The sequence below is a fragment of the Grampus griseus genome (genome assembly GCF_964374135.1).
Source record: "Grampus griseus genome assembly, chromosome: 3".
NCBI lineage: Eukaryota > Metazoa > Chordata > Mammalia > Artiodactyla > Delphinidae > Grampus > Grampus griseus.
The window spans coordinates 146,858,995-146,878,508 of NC_139019.1; the positions used below are offsets into that span (position 1 = coordinate 146,858,995).

General features: G+C 50.3%; 1 protein-coding gene across 1 annotated transcript in view; it reads right to left on the reverse strand.

The window, feature by feature from the left end:
- The window catches only part of STK10 (serine/threonine kinase 10), a gene marked incomplete at its 5' end in the record, with an annotated part of 119,499 nt that overhangs the window by 45,122 nt on the left and 54,863 nt on the right, over positions 1-19,514 (reverse strand). The window contains 4 exons of the mRNA XM_082650902.1: positions 3,930-4,011; positions 4,596-4,790; positions 5,770-5,842; positions 18,405-18,554. Coding sequence (XP_082507028.1) covers positions 3,930-4,011; positions 4,596-4,790; positions 5,770-5,842; positions 18,405-18,554 — 500 coding nt within the window. The remainder of the gene's footprint in view (positions 1-3,929; positions 4,012-4,595; positions 4,791-5,769; positions 5,843-18,404; positions 18,555-19,514) is intronic.

Sequence of the window (19,514 nt, forward strand, 5' to 3'; positions counted from 1 at the left end):
AATCAAAAGTAGGGCAGGGGAGGGAGAATTAGGAATGTGAGGGTGCAGTAGGTTTTAAACAGCGTACTTGGGGGAGGCCTCACTGAGAAGCTGCCATTTGAGCAATGACTTGAAGAGAAAGAGTCAGCCATGGAGGTGTCTAGGGGAAGAGCACCCCTGGCATAGTGGACAGGCAGTGCAAAGGCCCTGCGGCTGGAGTGTCTGAAGAGGAGCAAGGAGGCTGGTTGGTTGGGGAAGATTGAGGGGACAAGAGGAAGAGAAGTCTGAGGAGTCAAGGTGGGGTGGGCAGACCTTGTAGGACCTTGCAGGTCACTGAGACTGTGGATTTTACCCTGAGTAAGATGGGAGCCATTAAGGGGCTCTGGACTCAGGAGGTATAGGAGCTGACTTATGTTTTTCCCTCTGGCTGCAATGGAGGTGGTGAGAAGTGGCTGGATCCTGGGCATGTCCTGAAGCCAGGAACAATAGGATTCCCCGGTAGAATGGATACAGAGTGTGTGAGAAAGAGAGGGGTTAAGGATGCTTGCGAGGTTTGGGGCCAGACTGCTGGCAAGGTGGGGCTGCCATCGAATGAGACAGGAAAGCCATCGCTAGAGCATATTTGGGGAAAGATGGGGGCGCTCAGTTGCGGACGTGTTAAGTTTGAGATATCTACGGACACCTAAAGGGGTGGAGGGTAAACGGCCAGATACAAGGGCCTGTGGGCGAGGAGGGCAGTCTGGGCTGCAGGCAGAAATGCGGGAGTCATGGCGAACAGAAGAGCCCATCAAGGTGATGGAGACGGAGGAAAAGGCCCTGGCGCACTTCACGTGAATAAGCTGGAGAAACAGGAGCAGGCGAAGGAGACAGACGAGTGGCCAGTGAGAAGGAAGGAAACCAAGAGAGCGTGGAGACCTGACATCAGGCGTTGACAGCCAAGGGGAAGAGGGTCGCCTGTGGCTCTGCTGAGTCCAGCAAGACCAGCACCGAGGCCTGAGCTGACCACGAAGTCCAGAAGGTACTAACGACCTAGACAAGAACGCTGTGCTAGAACGGGGTGGGTTTAAGAGCAAATTCAACAAGTGCGTGCTGTGCACCGGATGTGTGACAGCCACGATGCTGAAGACAGCGGGTGGGCACAGAATCGCATCCGCTCACACACTCCCGTGATGCAAGCACGACCCTCCTACAGAGGAGGAAACTGAGGCTCAGAGTGAGGACCGCTCGGGTTTCGGGAGGGCGAGCCTGATTTCAGAGCCCGGGTTACCACCAAGTGACACGGTCCCAACAAAATATCCACGCAAGCGAATGAATGGATCCTAAACCAGCGGGGGCATAAGTCAGTCAGCTGAAGGCGGGATGCAGGGCAAGAGGAGGGGCCGGGAGGAACGTGGGGGCCGCCGGCAGATGGGAGGCTCTGGAGGGTGTGCTGGCAAGTCGAGGTCTGGGCTTACCCGTGGCCACTCCAAGTCAGGTGACCTCTGCAGGCCACTTCCCTGCCCTGAGCCTCAGGGTCCTCACCTAAGGCGGTAACGATGCCCCACCCTCCCTAACTCAGAGACGAACAGGCACGTGGAAAAAACGGACGGCAGCCTAAGCTCTGAAAGGAGCTTTCTTTGTCTGGAGGGATCTCTACTTTCTTCTGCAACCTTTCTGTCTCAGCGAAGAGTCCTCCGACAGGACGTTTTTTTTCTCCACTATGGAACGGAAATTCCTGTCTCTGGCTGAGGCTCCTGGGCTGCCACGAGGGGATGAGGGACAGCCGGTCTCTTCCTGGCAGCATATCCTGGAGGCCGGATGTATCACGCCAGGAGGTGCCTGCTCACGGGAAACAACTGGCCCCAGGAGCTTGGAGCTTTTGTATCTGACAGTGACAGCAGGCCCACGCACCCCCACCCCTGGTTGGCCTGGTCCAGTCCCTTGCCGACGCCACCCACCAAACGCCGCGATACCCAGAAAAGAAGGCCTCTGGTAACTCCAGCCGTGTGCTTTCAAATGCAGTGCAGAAACCTACAAGGAACAATGATGAGCCCCAGCAGACAGACCCCATTCTGCATCCCCGCTTCTTTCCATTTTTTTATAATTCAGTTCAACGCATCAGCTATTCACTGCGCACAGCACTTAACAACGAAGCTAAGCGCTTTACAGTGTCTTCTCACTCAACCCTGTAAGGCGGGCCTGGCTATCATCCTCACTTCAGAGTGAGAACAGGGTCACAGAGAGGTTAAGCCCCCTGAGCAGGGTCTCACAGCCAGTAAGTGGCAGAGCTGGGATTTGAACCCAGGACTTTCCAACCCCAGTCCACACACTGGATCACTGTGCTGCACACCCCAGAGAGATGCACTGTGGCCCAGAGTGCCAACCACAGCCCCAGCACCTGGCGCACAGTAGGTCGGTGCTTGGGAGAAGCGGCTGAATGTGAAGAAAGACTCGAGGGCACGGTGGAGCGTCGGCCCCCTTTGCTCCCACCACACGAAGGGGGAAGGACCAGAGTGGACAGGCCACATCGCCCAGGCCCACTTCCTCTCCCTCTCCCAACAGCATTGGTGGCCCGGGGAGTGGGATCAGCGGCGCTAGAGACACCGGGTGTTTCCAAACATAGCTGCAAACACTCCAACCCTCACCCCGCCAGGACACGAGGCACTAGCCCTGGGCAAGGGCAGCTCGCAGCTACCTCCAGTATTTCAAAGAGGTTCAAGGAAACAGTCATCCACTTCCCCACCTGGAGGCCGTTCAGCCAGCTAAGGGGATGCTCCCTGAGTCAGCTGTCATCCTGGCTGGTCCTGGAGATTACACACCCAATAACCAGAGGGAGTCTCGTAAGTGTAAGTGAGATGGTGTCTCCCTCCTCCAAACCCTCACGGGTGCGCCGTCACACACAGGGTGAAGCCTGCATCCTCCCGAGGTCCTGCATGACCTGCCATGAGCTGGTCCCCCTCCTCTTTGAAAGGCCTGCTTCCACCGTTGGTCTTTCGCCAGGAACTTGGATTTGGGGAGGGTTCCCCCCATTAACTGATAAGAGGGGCCAGCTCTGCCTGAACTGCAAGCGACGTGGCCCACGCTGAACGCCTGCCAGACGTCTGCAGTCTGGAACGCTGCCCGTGCCAGGCAGAGGCTGCCCACGTGGCCAGTCCCCAGTGAAACCCTGGGCCCCGAGCTCTCCAACACGCTTCCCAGGTAAACAACACCTCACACGTGTCGCCACAACGCACAGCTGGGGGAACTAAGCACAGACCGTGTGACTCCACTGGAAGGGGACTTTGGAAGCTCCTGCCTGGCTTCCCTCAGGTGCCTTTTCCTCTGTATCTTTTTGCTGTAGTAAGTCAGAGTGGAGAGTACGACTAGATGCTGCGTCCCAAGTGTCCTCCTAGGGAAGCACTGAACCTGGGGGTGGGCACGCCCCCGTACCCCTCCGATCTCATCTCCAGCCCTGCCCCCCTCCTCACCCCGGCTCCTGCACCCTGGCCCCCCAGCTCTCCCGGCTGCACCAATCGTGCCCCCATCCTAGGCCTTCACCTCTGCTCCTGAGCACCATGTGCCTGCCCCCCTGGCCTCCTTTGGGTGTCTGTGCACAGAGCCCCTTGTGTCCTCCTTTTATAGGAGAGCAACCCCTCCCAGGCCCCCCCCCCCGTGCTGTTCTCTTTTCCTCCACAGCCCTGCTCTCCACCTGCCACGTACACTATCTGCTCATCAGCTGCCTGTCTGCCCCACTGGAAGGTAAACTCATTAAGGACAGGAGTCTGGGGGCTCCCTTACCACAGCCAGCACCCCCCGCACGAGGGCCGGCATGTGGCAGGTGCTCAGGGAACGTCGGCCGACGAGTGAACAGTTGTGCACACCATCGCCTGGGCCAGGGGAGGACGAACCCAGCTTCCAGGTCACGGGTGATCTGTCCACAGGAAGGGCTGGGCAGAGGGACAGGCAGCCACCCGGGAGAGGGGACCACTCACCTCCAGGAGCTGTGCAGCGCTGGGCCGGGTCTCCGGGTTCTTATCCAGGGCCGTCTTCAGGAAGTCTCGGAACTCCGCAGACCTGGGAGGACAGACAGGTAAGCTGGGAGCGGGCGAGAGCCGAGAAAACTCCCCACCATCACTGACTCCACTCTCCCGGGAGGCGTGTGCTTCCCAAACACGCCCTTCAAAGGACAAAGGGCGCCTTTATAAGCTACATGGCAGAGGCGACGGGGCCTTCAAGATGCCCTTCTCGTCGCAGACAGCACCAACAGAGAGGATGTGGAAATCAGAGGAGCAGGGACTTGCCCGAGGGCACACAGTGAAACACAGCAGTGCTGGGGTTCGAGCCCCAATTCCCAGCCCAGGGCTGTGCCACGGGGCTGCTGGGGCTCACGTGGGCTCTTACTCCTGCAGTGGGATCCGGCTTATCTGGGTTACCCATTCTCTCTGATGGAGAGCCGATGTCCACAGCACAGAGGGAGGAAAGAGCCAGGAGGGTCCAGGGAGCTCAGAGAGGCCTGCAGACCCCCAGGCCCAACCGCTCCCCAACTGCAGAGCCCAGCAGCAACGGCAGAGCCCTGGCACCCCGCATCCCCCCACCCCGCGTCCCAGGCCCGCTGGCCGTCCAGCAAACACCCTCAGGCAGGCCTCCTGGCCACTTACCACTTAGAAGGCGTGAGTAGCGTGGGAGGGTCTGACTTGGCAATCTTGAGCAGGACCCGCATGGGGTTGAGCTCGTGATGCGGGGGCTCGATCTGGGCCATCTCAATCAGAGTGATGCCCAGGGACCAGATGTCGGCTTTGTAGTCATATGGGGTGTCCTTCATGGTCTCACACATCACCACCTCGGGGGCCATCCTGAACCAACCAAGGGACAACAGAGGGCTCAGATCCTGGCCTCCACAGGCGCTTCTCAGAGACTCAGGGTCAAGGACCAGCACAAGCCAACATCAGGGGGTTGGCAGCACTCCCGAGTCATGATTTTCATTCCTTTCCATCCCACTGTCTTTCTTAGGACCGTTTTCTCACACAAGGACGCCTTCCAAGCGGCTCCGATGCCCAAGTCCTGCTGCAGTTCTGATTCCTACCACGAGATGGCAGCAACAATCCAGAACACAGGGTCCTGGGGAAGGGGTGGGTGGGAGCAGTGGGAAAGGTACCCAGGAAAAACTGGGGGTGGGAAGGGGGGGTGAAGAGAACACAACAGCACAGAGAGAAGGGATGGGAGAGAAAAGGAGAAAGAGGAATAAAAGGGCAGAGAGAGAAAGAAAGAGTGAGTAATAAGCAAGAAAGGAACCTCACTCCATGATGGGAAGTAAAACAGAAAGTAGTTAGGTGTGAAACAGAGAGGGTTTTTTGTTTGTTTGCTTGTTTTTAAAGTAATAGTTTTGGAAAAGAAGGAAACACAGTGGACTGGATAAGTCTGGGGAGATTTCATATAAGCACAGGAACTGAACTTGTATTGTTCATCTTCATGGCCCTAGCCCTACGCCTGGCACTCAATCAAGAACCGTTTTTCAGGGGTGTCAGTTCTTATTAATGGAGCATTTTCTATATGCACCATCCCATTCAATCCCCACAATAGCCTATGTAGGTGCTATTGTAGGTGATATTATACCGCTGATTTTACAGGTGAGTAAACTGAGGCACACGAAGCTGAGCAACATGGCCAAGGTCTCAGCGCTAGTAAGTGAGGGGATCTGGGCTCGGACCCAGCAGGCTGACTCAGGAGCCCCTGCCTCTGTCCTCTCTCCTCTAGACCAGCCAGAGGAACCGTGGAGAGTTGGAGGTGTAGCGTTCAGTCCACCATCCCATTTCCAGAAGCTACACGACTTACCAGTAAGGCGTTCCTATGAAGGAATCTCGTTTCTGCAGAGTCTTCAGATTCTTGGCAGACACACCAAAGTCAGCTGCAAGGCAAGAATCTCAGATAGAGGACTGGATGGACATTCCTCCACCCACAGCCCTGGGGCATGGACTCAGAGACACATGTTCCAAATCAACTAACAGATGCCATTTTCTATCTAGCAAACTAGTGATCATTAAAAAACAATAATACCTACTGCTGTAAGATGTATTGAGACATGCACTTTCCTACTCGTTAATAAGAATAGAAGCTGAAGGGGACTTCCCTGGTGGTCCAGTGGTTAAGAATCCACCTTCCAACGCAGGGGGTGCGGGTTCGATCCCTGGCCGAGGAACTAAGATCCTACATGCCGCGGGGCAACCAAGCCTGCACGACGCAACTAGAGAGAAGCCCACGCGCCGCAGTGATGGATCCCAGGTGCCGCAGCTAAGACCCAACACAGCCAATAAATAAATAAATAATTTTTTTTTTTTTTAAAAAGAATATAAATTGGAGAGGCTTTTAGGAAAGCAGTTTGGCAATAAAGAGCAAGAACCTTTCAAATTATCCATACTCTTCTGGTGCAGTAATTCCAAATCTAGGAACCTACCTTAATGGAGTAATCGGGTTTTTAAAATTTTTATTATTTATTTATCTTTTATTATTTTTGGCTGCATTGGGTCTTCGTTGCTGCGCGTGGGCTTTCTCTAGCTGTGGCCAGTGGGGGCTACTCTTCATTGCAGTACACACAGCCTTCTTACTGCAGTGGCTTCTCTTGTTGCGAAGCACGGGCTCTAGGCGTGAGGGTTTCAGTAGTTGTGGCTCACAGGCTCAGTAGCTGTGGCTCGCGGGCTCCAGAGCGCAGGCTCAGTTGTTGTGGCGCACGGGCTTAGTTGCTCCGCGGCGTGTGGGATCTACCTGGCCCAGGGCTCGAACCCGTGTCCCCTGCATCGGCAGGCAGATTCTTAACCACTGCGCCACTAGAGAAGCCCGAAATAATCTTAAATATTAAAAAAAAATTATGCGTAACGATATTCACCGAAGTGCCACCATAATAGAGACGAGTTAAAAACAATCACAATCGCTTAGCTTTCAGGGAGTGATTTTAAAACTTCTTGTATGCAATATATAATATATTCTCTTTTCCAAAAAGAATTTAAGGGACTCTCCTGGTGGTCCAATGGTTAAGACTCCACGGTCCCAAGGCAGGGGGCCCAGGTTCGATCCCTGGTCGGAAAACTAGACCCGCATGCATGCCGCAACTAAGAGTTCGCATGGCACAACTAAAGGTCCCACACGCTGCAACTAAGACCTGGCACAGCCAAATAAATATCAGTAAATAAATATCAGTAAATATTTTATATCAGTAAATAAATATTTTTTAAAAGAATTTAAGATGGTGTATCAAATACACACACACACACACACACACACACACACAGAACAAGATGAACTAGGAAATTAGGAGAGGTAAGAAAGAAGGTAAAGGGTAAACAACTGAACAGATTAAGAAAAATGTGATACACAAACACAGTGGAATATTTTGTAGTCATTAAAGTTCTGAAGTACTTTATTCAATATTTTAATATTAAATTATACATATTAATATTAAATTTTAATGTATCTTTCATAATGATAATAGATGAGGAAGGTTAAGAGGTAGAAACTTCCCATTACAAAACAAATGAGTCACGGGGATGCCATGTACGGTGTGGGTACTATAGCCAATAATCGTGTAATATCTTTGTGTGGTGATAGATGGTAACTAGACTTAACATGGTGATCATTTTGTAAAGTGTAGAAATATCGACTCACTATGCTGTGCACCAGAAACCAGCATAGTGTTGTCAATTATACTTCAAAACAAACAAACTCATAGAAAAATAGATCAGATGTGTAGGGGTTCGGGGTAGGGGGAATTGGATGAAGATGGTCAAAGGTACAAACTTGCAGTTATAAGGTAAATAAGTCCTAGGGAGGTAATGTACAACGTGACAAATAGAATTAACACTGCTGGGTGTTATATATGAAAGTTGGTAACACAGTAATTCCTAAGAGTTCTCATCACAAGGAAAAACATTTTTTCTTTCATTTTGTAACTATACAAATGGATGTTCGCTAAACTTACTGTGATAATCATTTCATGATATATGTAAGTCCTATCATTACGCTGTGACCTTAAACTGATACAGTGCTGAATGTCAATTATATCTGAATAAAACTGGGAATAAAAATAAAGTTTTTAAATAACATATATTTCAATATTTCAATATTTAATAGAATATTAAAATATTTTATTGGTATATTTATATAGGATAAATGGGAAAGGAAGAGGATGTATATTGTATGGTCAGAATTGTGCCCCACTCCCTCCCCCACAAAAGGGCAAAAATATATTTTGAATTATTGGAGGAAATGTACCAGCCTGCTTAAATGGTCGTCTGTGGGTGGTAAGACTAGACGAGGTTTCTTCAATTTTCTGAATTCCCGAAGTTTGCTGTGAGAAACGCGTATGACTTTCAGGACTAACAGAAAATAAATAAATATAATTTCTCTTTACACACACATCCACCACCACCAGTCTTGCTTCACACACCCGCTGCTAAGGGAAGAGCCCAGAGCCACGAAGAGGAATTTTCTCCAGTGCTCTGGCCTTCAGGGGCCAAGTTTCATCTTCATTAAAAACTAAACTCAGGAGGAAGCAACATCTTGAGAGAACTGTCGATGTTCAGTTTGAAGCCTGGCTTCGAGAAACTGCAAAGTTGCTGTGTAACTGCTGGCCACCCCGGGAGCCTCCGCCTGGGTCTGGAAGCCACGATCGGGTGCTTTAATCAGACTCACAATTTCAAACCAGGAGGGAGCATAATGCTGAGAGACGGGCCTGAACACTAGAGAGGTGGGTTCCAGTCTTGCCCCTTCTACTGCACCAGGTTCATTCATCTATTCATTCAGGTACCATCTGGAACCACACACAGGCCCAGGGCAGAGAATACAGTGGGGAAAAAGCAAATGAAGTCCTTGCCCTCAGGCAGCTCAAAGCTTACTTGTGGAAGCAGACAGCAATCAGATAAACACAACCACGGAAAGATAGGGCTGCGGGGCTGGGAGGGTCTACAGTGGGGGGATGTGACCTCAAGAGAGCAGGGAAGGGAGGACCTGGAGGAAGTACCACCAGGCTATTCATTCATTCAACAAGCACTAACTAAACATCCCTCGTGGGCCAGGCACTGTTCTAGGCACAGAGATGAACCAAAACCCTCACCCTCATTGCCTTGTTATTCTGGTGGTGGAAACAGGTTCTCCACACCACGTGATTCCTGGTAATGAGGAGGGCCATGCAGGGATAAGGCAGGGCAAAGGGACAGAGAGTGCTGGATGGATGGGCGGCTATTTTAGACAGGAGGTCAAGGTCTAGGGGAAACTATTTCCAGGCAGAGGAAGCAAGCTGGCTGGAGGGCCCAGGAGGGGCAGGGCAGCATGGCTGGAAGGGCGTGGACTTGGATAAGTGGGGGAAATAGGCAGGGGCCAGGATAGTTACCAAATCTCTGACCCTCCGTTTCCCCGCCGGTGACATGGGGATGGTGAGACTGCAGAACCACTTTGTAGGGTTGCGGTGAGAATTAAATGACACATAAAGCAAACAGCTCCAAGCCCGGCTCTTGGTAAATGCTCTGTCACGATGGTGAATATTCCATGGGTACCTGAGCTGGCACCCTTGAGATCCTTACGTCGAGAAAAGGACGAGGCTGTACTGAGACCCCTTCCTGGGGAGGGGCAGGAAAGCTGGCCTCCGAACCTCAGTCAGTGCTAACTGGACAACAGCTATTCCATCAGCTGATGACAGTGCTCACGGGACAGTCTGGCTACTGGGGTTGGGGGGCTGTCGCCTTCCAGGGTGGGAGCAGCTACTGCTGCAGGGTGAGATGCAAAAACCAGCAAACCCAGGTGAGAAGCCAGCTCTGCTGCTGACCACCCTGTGGCCTGGGCAAGTCATCACCCCACCACTGGGCTCCTGGGTAAGAATGGGGAGCCAGGCTCACCTCCTTCCTGCTGGGTCCGCCTGGGCCCCACGCGGGCCTGGCTATCCTGTAAACACCAACAATGGCTGGCACGCCATTCCACGACGTCTTTGCAGGAGAGCGACTGCCTCTCAGACCCAGGGTGAGGCTTCCAGGAGGGAGGCTAGAGCTGGCCACTCCCATACCACAGCGCCCACTGGTCCCTTCCGGAGAAGGGAGAGGAAAAGCAGAAACCACCAACTTTCAAAATGACACACAGTTGGTCCCCAGGGCCCTCCCTGAAGCAAGAGCCTGCCAGCTTTTTGGGTGGCTGCTACTTCCCCTTCTGGGGACCAGCCAGGAGGGTGGGGCGGCCCCTCCCTGCAGCCCAGAACCCTCACACTCTCCCTGGGCAGCGGTGGCCACAGCCGTTTGCTCCCTGAATGGAGTTTATAAGCCATGTCCTCCGACGGGTAGATGGCTGCCCTCGGACAATTCAAAGGCAGTCTGAGATTTTCACCAGGCAGTCTCTTCTGTTGAAAACATTCCTCCCTTCCCTTTTCCTATTTTGAAACAAGAATCAGAGACAAAGCAGCAGGCAGGTGGGGACTCCATAAATTATCATTTCCATATGGAAAGAGGCCATTTCTGCTTTGTCCCCAGCAGTATCCCAGCACCACATCTGCCACATGAAACACTCAACAGGGCTCTCAAATGAACAACAGAATAAATGAACGGACGGGAAAAAATGACAAAACTGGGTTTTAAGAAATATGTTGGACAACAATTCTATTTCTGGAAATAAATCCCCCCCCAAACAGATTTCAAATATACATGGAAGCTTCTGAAAGCATTATGCAAAAGAGTGAAAAACTGGAAAAAATCTAAGCTGCTGCTGGAGCCTGGATGGCAGATAGTTCAGTAAATCGGGGCTCACCCGGACCATGAGATAACACGCAGCCCTTAAAAAGAACGGATTCGCCTTCGTCCACACTAACTTGGAAGTTGGTCCATAACACACTGTCCCCACCAGGGTGCTGACAGACCGATGCACTGTGTGGTATGAACAGTATGAATTCCAGTTGCATCTTAAAAGAATGCCCCACGCATACCGCGTGCACACAAAGACGTCCACAAGCATCGAAAAGAGTCTGAAAGGCTGCACATCAAACTCATTGTGACTACCTCCCCGGAAGTGGGGTTTTGCTGGGGGCAGTGTGCTGAGGGGGCCTTACATTTTTTACTGACTACACCTTTTATTCTTTAAAACGTTTATGATAGAGAGTACGCATCGCTTGTATGAAAAGCAGGTTTGAAAAGCTGAGATGCATGTGACAAAGTTTGGGGTGAGGGTTGTGGGGTTTTGTTTTTGTTTTTTCAAGTAAAACTCAGTGGGGGCCAGGATGTGGTGAAAGAACTTCACACTCCACTGGGGGGTGTGAACTGGCGCACCCAGCGTGAACGGCACGTTGGCCACAGGTATCAACACCACCCGACAGGCTGCACACACCCAACAATCCTAATTCCAAGACTCCCCCTCAAAGGTGTGATTACAGACAGAGACTTGCAGACCCATGAACAAGCATGCCCATCACTGCGCTTGTGAGAGGATAACGTGAGAAACCTCACGAGATGCCTAAATATCCAACTCTGGGGGTTTCATAGGTCAATTATCGTTTGTGCACATGACGGAATGAAAGAAAAACATTAAATAACCATGTTTCCGAGGAATATTTAAGGATATGGGGAATTACCGGATATTATTCTATTTTTTTAAAAAGCTGACTGGAAAAAAAATATATATATATATACTATGATCCAAATTTTTTTAAAAAATACATGTTAATCTAATAAAAACTAATATTTACTGAGAACTTCTAAGGTGTGCAGCGCTACACAAAGAGGCTTATGCGTATCATTTACCTTCCTCTGTATGTCATTTTGCATCTCATCAGCATCTATATCCGTATGTATGTCATTTATATCTATGACCCTTTGGGGCAGGGAAAATTATTATCCCCATCTTACAGATGAGGACAAGGAAGTTCAGAGAGATTAAGTAACTTGCAGATGGTCACCCAGATCTAAGGACAAATGTGACGCTAAGTCTGTGCTCTACCACTCTCTGGTCTTTCTGAGCTCAGAAAAAAGACTGGAAGGAAGCAGTGCACCTTGGCAAGATTAGAAGAGACTTTAATTTCCTTCTTTGTGGGTCTTATTCCTAACTGTCTATACGACTCTATCTACCTATATACTCATTCATATATTTATTTTCTTATTACCAAGGTAATACTGCTTATCAAAAATTCAAACATTTACAAAATAAAAAGTCTCCATAATCCTGGCAGAGATAAACACTTATGAGTTTGCTGCATATAGCTCCAGATTTATTTATAAAAATAAAAATCATATATGTAAATAAAAATATATTAAAATTATATGTATAGATCATTTTCAGGTGTTTGCTACTTTTAACAATGAAATCACATTAAACATACTATTCTGCAACTTGTTTTTTCCCCCTTCACAGTATGTATATATATCTTTTACAAGAGATTACACATTTTCTACAACTTAATTTTCAATAGCTGAAGAACATTCCATTGTATGATAGTACCATAACTTATTTAAGTAATATTCTACTGGAATAAATTGGATCATTTCTGATTTCTTGCTGTTACTTATACTGTTGCAATGAATACCATTGTACATATCTTTCTATACATGTATAAATAGCACATATTACTTTTATAATCAGAAAATTACATAACAGTGTAAAATGCATTACATATCATACACACACGCGCGCGCACACACACACGCGCGCGCGCGCGCGCATGCAGTGAACTTAGAATGTATGAAGATATATAAGAGAATCTTTCATCTGTCCCCTTAACCGCAGGCGACCAAAAGAATCCAAGATAAGAGGAGTCTTTCCCCAGACAATGCCAATTAAAGGCAAACCACTGCCCAATTGTCCTCCTCTCCTGGACCCTCCACCCCACACCAGCGGAGTCCACAATCTAGCTTGGTCAGGGCTTACACTCGAATTCTAGGTGTCTGAGAAGCTTCCAGGTGGGCCTCAATCAGGGGTCGTGCCATGTGCCCCAGGAAGTATTTGGAAATGAATGGGGGCAGTCAGGTTACCACAACAAAAGACAGTGCTGCTGCCATTTAGTGAGAAAGAGCCAGGGACACTGCATCTCCTTACACGGCAAAAGTGTCCCATCCAGCCAGCAGTGGCCCTGTGGGCAAGAACTAGCCACAGCCCTCATGGTGCAGACAGAAAAGTGAACCCTCTCTAGAGGGTTTGGGACCTGCTGAAACTGGGGTGGTGACAGGAGAATCAAAGGCTCCCATCCCCAGCCCTGGAATCCCAGGGGTTTCCTTCCTTAGAGCAGCCGGAGGCATGCCTGGGCTCAAAAGAGAGAGGCTTCCACCAGTCACCCAAGTGACCTCTCTTAATTATCAGGACTTCTGCCTTCCCAGGAGCATCATGGGAACAGTACCAGGCAGGGAAGTGAGAAGAGTCTACTGTGATCTGAGATAAACTACTTCCTGTTTCTGAGCCTCAGTTTCCTCATCTATTAAATGGGGGTCATATTACGCAACCAACTGTGAGACTGAAAGAACTGCTCTATTTTTATTTTCTTTTGTTTTTTAGGCAACCAGGTACACATGACCACTAATGAGGGCTTTGCTTTCCCATTCATTCCCCTCCATCTTCAGCCTCCTACCTCACTGCCTTCATCAACTCTCTCTTCTCCCACATAACCCTGCATTTTTCTGGTATTTTCTGTCTCTCTCAACCTCAATTGCAAACTCAGTCCTTTGTTCTTGCTTTCCATCCACTTCTGCCTCACTCACTCCCTCTTCTGGGTCTCTATTACTCCAGCAGGCTGTGCCAGTCTATGGTGGACAGCAATTTGCTTTTCTGGCAAGTCCAAATCTTTCCTCCTTCTAAAAAACCATCTTGCCCACCCACAACCCCATTGTTTCAGGAGGGTGAAGGGGACTTCCATACTGCTACATGATCCCGCCTCCATTCTCAGAGACTGACTACAAGCTGGGCCAATAAGAGAAGCCCTCCTTACTGGGCCTCCTTGATTGGTCCAGGGATCTGCACCTGAGCCACGCTGGGCCAATCAGAGCTCTTCACTGGGATTATTGACTCTGAGACTTGAAATGATGAGGTTCAGTTCATCCTGCAGGAGGCAATGCTGGGGAAAGTAAAATTAAACCCAGCCAGAAGCTGTGTGTGTTGGACTGAGAGCCTAACCAACATACACAGAAAGGCAGAAACCAGAGACAGTCCTGGCAGCATTGTTTTCCAGGGTCCAACTAACTCCATGTCCAGCTGCATATCTTCCCCAGCACGGTTCCATACACCATATACACACATTCTCCTGTCTGCCTTAAGTCGCACGACCAGTTTTTATCACCTGCCACCAAGAGTCTAAGGAGGGTAGTGGTTAAGCACATGGGCTCTGGTCTAAACCCCAGCTGGTCTAAACCCCAGCTGTTCCTCTTACTAGCTGTGTGACTTTGGGTAAGTTAATTAACCTCTCTAGGTGCCAAATCCTTCCTCTGTAAAATGTTATCAGTAGTCTGTGAGGATTCAGTGAGTTACATACCAAACACTGGCTCAGGGCCTGGTAGCCACAATGAAAGAACCAAGACCCCAGCCTGCTGGCAGCAGCACACAGGAATTCTGGGTTAGGGTCCAGGTGGGGGTGAGAGGCAGGTGACTGGTTCCTGCCAGGCCTCCTGAATATCAGGGGGCCTTTGGGAAGTAGAGATCCTGTAGTAACTTGAGCTGATAAAGTAATGGCAATGCTGGACACTACTATTTACTGAGCACCTACTATGTGCCAGGCTCTGTGTTAGGCTCTTTGATTTTTAGGCCAGTTCAGACCTCTTCTCGGAACTTGAAAGACCCCAAAAGTTGTGAATTTCACCTCCCATCTTCAGAGAAGCACCTCTGGGGAGAGGAATACAGGTTCTTTGGAGAATGAAGAACATTCCTCCTCATGACAGCTACTGTGAGACATCCCTCAGCCCAGGAAAGAAACTCAACCTTTGCCAGGCCTCTCTCTGATAGGCTGGGCACCTATAGATGCTTTGCATATATTGCCTCATTAAATCATCATACCAATTCCATGAGGTAAGAACTACTACCCCACTCTGTTTGAGGAAAGTAAGGTTCAAAAGGGTTAGGTGACTCATCCAAGGCCAAAGGCAGGTCCAGGACAAGAGCACAGATCTTTGGACCTCAGAGTCCTCACCCCACTTTACATCTGACTGTCTCTGGTGGCAGACACTCTTCCTTTCCCTCTCTGCACAAATGGATTCCCACTGGCCATGAAGAACTGCTTCACAGCCACCCGGAGCTGGAATGTGTGCTCTGCTTGGCAACTATCAAATGAATCTCAGAGGAAGTCTGAAATCCTAGACCGAAGTAAACATTTAACACAAGGAAGAAGCAAAATGCCTAGTAGCAGAGAGGGACAGAACCCTGAGGCTCCCAGTGACAGTACTTTGTGTTTCAGCCCACTGGTCACAACCCTGTGAGGAGGTTCTGTTGTTACACCCACTGCACAGATGAAAAGACTGAGGCCTGAATGGTTAAATGTGTTTGTCCAGCTCGGAAGTGGCAGAGTCAGGATCTGAACCAGGCTTGTCTGTGTCTAGGGCCGACGCTTTGCTCAGCTCACCCTGCTGCTTCCCATTTATTCCCACTCCATCGAGAAACACAAACTGTCTCTGATAAGGTGACATCTCTGCTTGGGAGAAAGATCTGCTGAGCAATTCTCTTATGCAGCCCTGAGTTGCATAATGCCCCTCCAGGGGTCCCAGACGGTCCCAGGGACCTAGGAAGAGGCAGACAGACTGCTACCTCGTCTCTCAGGCCTCCTCCACTGCTTCACCAGGCTGCAGATTCCAACCCCCGGGGGAAGGAGGATTTTCTAAAACAGAATATCAGGACTCAGCAGGCGTCCACACCAGGTTCCCAGGGCCCAGCTGTAATTGTGTAAATACTCGCACATTCAACTCTCCCTGAACTTTTCTTCCTCCTTAATTGGTTTCCTAGTTTTCTCACCTGCATCTGTCAAGTCATTTGGAAAGCTGATGCCCCCATCTGCTCCTGCTGGGTTCCGAGTGCGGTTCTGGAGTCAGCTCGGCCCGTCAGCGCCCTCCCGACTGAAGGGGTGTGTGGAGGAAGTCAGCAAGGGAAAGGAGACCCTCACTGGGCACATCTTAGCCCCAGGCTGCTGGGGCCCTCCCTCCATCCCTGTCTCTACCCAGGGCTTCCCGGGCTTCCCTGTGCTGACAGCCCCTCAGGCTGCTCCTGACCCAGGCTGTCTGTGCCCTGTCTCCTCCATTTGATATGTTCTTTTTTTTTTTTTTAGGTATTACCGTATGTATTTACTTTATTTTATTTATTTTACTTTTTTTAGTATCTTGCATATCTTTTTCAATTAAAAAAAATTTTTATTGGAGTATAAATGCTTTACAATGTTGTGTTAGTTTCTGCTGTACATTTAACACGTATCTGTGGAATCTAGAAAAATGGTACAGATGAACCCATTTGCAGGGCAGGAATAGAGACACAGACGTAGAGAACGGGCATGTGGACACGGCGGGGAAGAGGACGGTGGGACGAATTGGGAGATTAGGACTGACATATATACACTACCAAGCGTAAAACAGATAGCTAGCGGGAACATGCCATAAGCATAGGAAGCTCAGCTCCGTGCTCTGTGACGACCTAGATGGGGGGCATGGGGCGGGGGGTGGGAGGGAGGTCCAAGAGGGAAGGGATATAGATATACATTTGGTATGTTCTTGAAGGCTGAGCGAAGGTTTGCCTTGAATTCCCCAGAGCACATAAGACTCTTCTGTTCCCAGATTCTCCCTGACCTGCCTCTTCCCTGGCCACCTCCCTCCACCTGTGACAGAGCCAGTCCACTGGCAGCTAGAGTCAGGGAGACCCAAGTCCAAACCCTGCTGCTTCTCCCCCCTCATGGACTGATCCTGGGCATCTCATTCCATTGTGGGCCTCAGCGTCCTCACCTGTGATGGGTATAGTCACCTCCCCTCCCCCACGTGCCCTCAGGAGTGCTGACTAAATGAGATGACGTCTGGAAAGTGCCTTGTCTGAGGGCTGGCATCTAGAGGGTGCTTCCTAAACCGATACATATGCGTTATTTTTATTACCACTTTTTTTTGTATTTTATTATTTTATTTTTAATCACTTTTAACTCTTCTCATATTTACGCAGGAGTAAATATGAGAAGAGTTAAAAGTGATTGTCTTGGGGTGGGGGGACAGGGAAGGGAGATGGTAGGAGTAGACGACACATGTATGTGTTATTTTGGTTAAAACAACTTATTAAAAATATAAAGAAATTCTGACACATGCTACAACATGGACGAAACTTGAGGACATTGTGCTAAGTGAAATAGGCACGAAAACACAAATGATTGCATTTATATGAGATTCCTAGAGTAGTCAAATTCATAGAGACATTCAAGAGAATGGTGGTTGGGGACTTCCCTGGTGGTCCAGTGGTAAAGAATCCGCCTTCCAATGCAGGGGACGCAGGTTAGATCCCCTGGGGAGGGGACTTAGATCCCACATGCCGAGGGGCAACTAAGCCCGCGCGCTTACAACTGCTGAGCTCGTGCGCCTCAACTAGAGAGCCTGTATGCCACAAACTACAGAGCCCGTGTGCTCCGGAACCCGCATGCCACAACTAGAGAGGAGCCCGCGGCGTGCTGCAACAAAGAGCCCGCGCACCGCAACTGAGACCTGATGCAGCCAAAAATGAAATAAAAATAAATTTAAAAAAAGAGAGAGAGAGAGAATGGTGGTTGCCAGGAGCTGGGGGCAGAGGGGATGGGGAGATGCTGTTTAATGGGTACAGAGCTTCAGTTTGGGAAGATGAAGAAGTTCCGGAGACGGATGGTGGTGATGGCTGCATAGCAATTTGAACGTGCTTGATGTCACCGAACTGTACACTTACAAACAGTTAAGAGGATAAATTTTGTTATGTATATTTTACCACCGTTGAAAAGAAAAAAACAGAGAGGAGACATAAAAAAAAAAATTAATAAGGTTTCACTATCTGCCCCTGATGTTCTATTTTCTGTCTAGGAATGGATGAGGGCTGTCTTTCCGGCCATCACTCTCTCTCAGATTCTACCAATCACAAGCAAGAGCAAAAGGGGTTGGGCCAGTGCCTCCTTGCAGCGCTGTTGGCCTGTAGGCAGGATCACTCTTGGTAGCAAGGGGCTGTCCTGTGCACTGTAGGGTGCTGGGTATCCCTCTCTCTTCCCACCAGATGTCAGTGGTCTCCCCCAACCTTTAGTTGTGACAACCAAAGATGTCTCCAGACATTGCCACTGTCCCCGGGGGACAAAATCACCCTCGGTTGAGAACCCTGGATTAGATGCAGCCACGATGGGAACTGTGGCCCTGCGGCCCGGGGAAGACCGGGGAGGACCTCGACATCCCATGGGAGTGCGGATCCACACTCGCTCCCTCCTGCCCGCAGAGGCCAGGCCAACACCCCCAGCAGGTGGCGCAGGGCTCTGCCTTCCCGCCTCGCCCACAGACACCCCTTACCCAGCCTGATGTCTCCCTCAAGCGTCATCAGCACGTTGCCAGCTTTCAGATCCCGGTGGATGACCTTCTTGCCGTGCAGGAAGGTGAGGGCTTCCAGCATCTGGCGGCAAACCACCTGAATCTGGGGCTCAGTGAGGCCTCTGTCCAGCTCTGGAAACAGAGAGAACTTGTCAACTCAGCAAGTGCTCAATGCAGGCAACTCCATGTCAGGCCCCTGCCAGGTACAAGAAATACATAAGCCGCCAATGTGGTTGCGCACTTACTGTATACCAGGTTCACTTCTAAGCACTTCACAGGGTACCTGCTTCGTCCTCACAGTAACACTATGGAGCAGGCACAATTGTTCCGCCATTTCACAGGTTAGGAAACTGAGGCTCAGAGAGGTCAAGTCACTTGCTCAAGGTCACACAGTAGGGAGTCACAGATCTGAGATTAAAAACAGCCAGCCTGGGGCTTCCCTGGTGGCGCGGTGGTTGAGAGTCCGCCTGCCGATGCAGGGGACACGGGTTCGTGCCCCGGTCCGGGAAGATCCCACATGCCGTGGAGCGGCTGGGCCCGTGAGCCATGGCCGCTGAGCCTGCGCGTCCGGAGCCTGTGCTCCGCAACGGGAGAGGTCACAACAGTGAGAGGCCTTCGTACGCAAAAAGAGAAAAAAACCAGCCAGCCTGTCTTCAGAGCTCAGGTTTGCAAACACAACCTTTCTGAGGGGCAGAGACCCATTCTGTGGGCCGGCACTGAGTGTCAGGCTCCGTGCTGGGTGTGGGGACACAGAGAAGGGCATGGAAATGACAAGCAACTTTTGGAACACAGGGGGGTTGGGGGGCATGGGAGGGCAGGACAGGCAGCAACCCCTTTTGCCTGGGGAATCTGGAAGCTCCCCAGAGGAAAGGGCATTCGAGCTGTGTCTTGAAGGAAGAACAGGTGTTTGAGAGGAGAAAAGTGGGGCAGGGCATTCCAGGTCAAAGAACCAGCCAAAGCGAAGGCCTGGAGGTGACATGAGCTGGTGTTGAAAAATGTTAACTGGCCGGTGGTGGTGGTACCAGAGATGGGGAAGGTGAGGGGCCGTCACCAAAAGCCTCTTATGTGCTGGTTGGGGCCATGCGTGCGCGC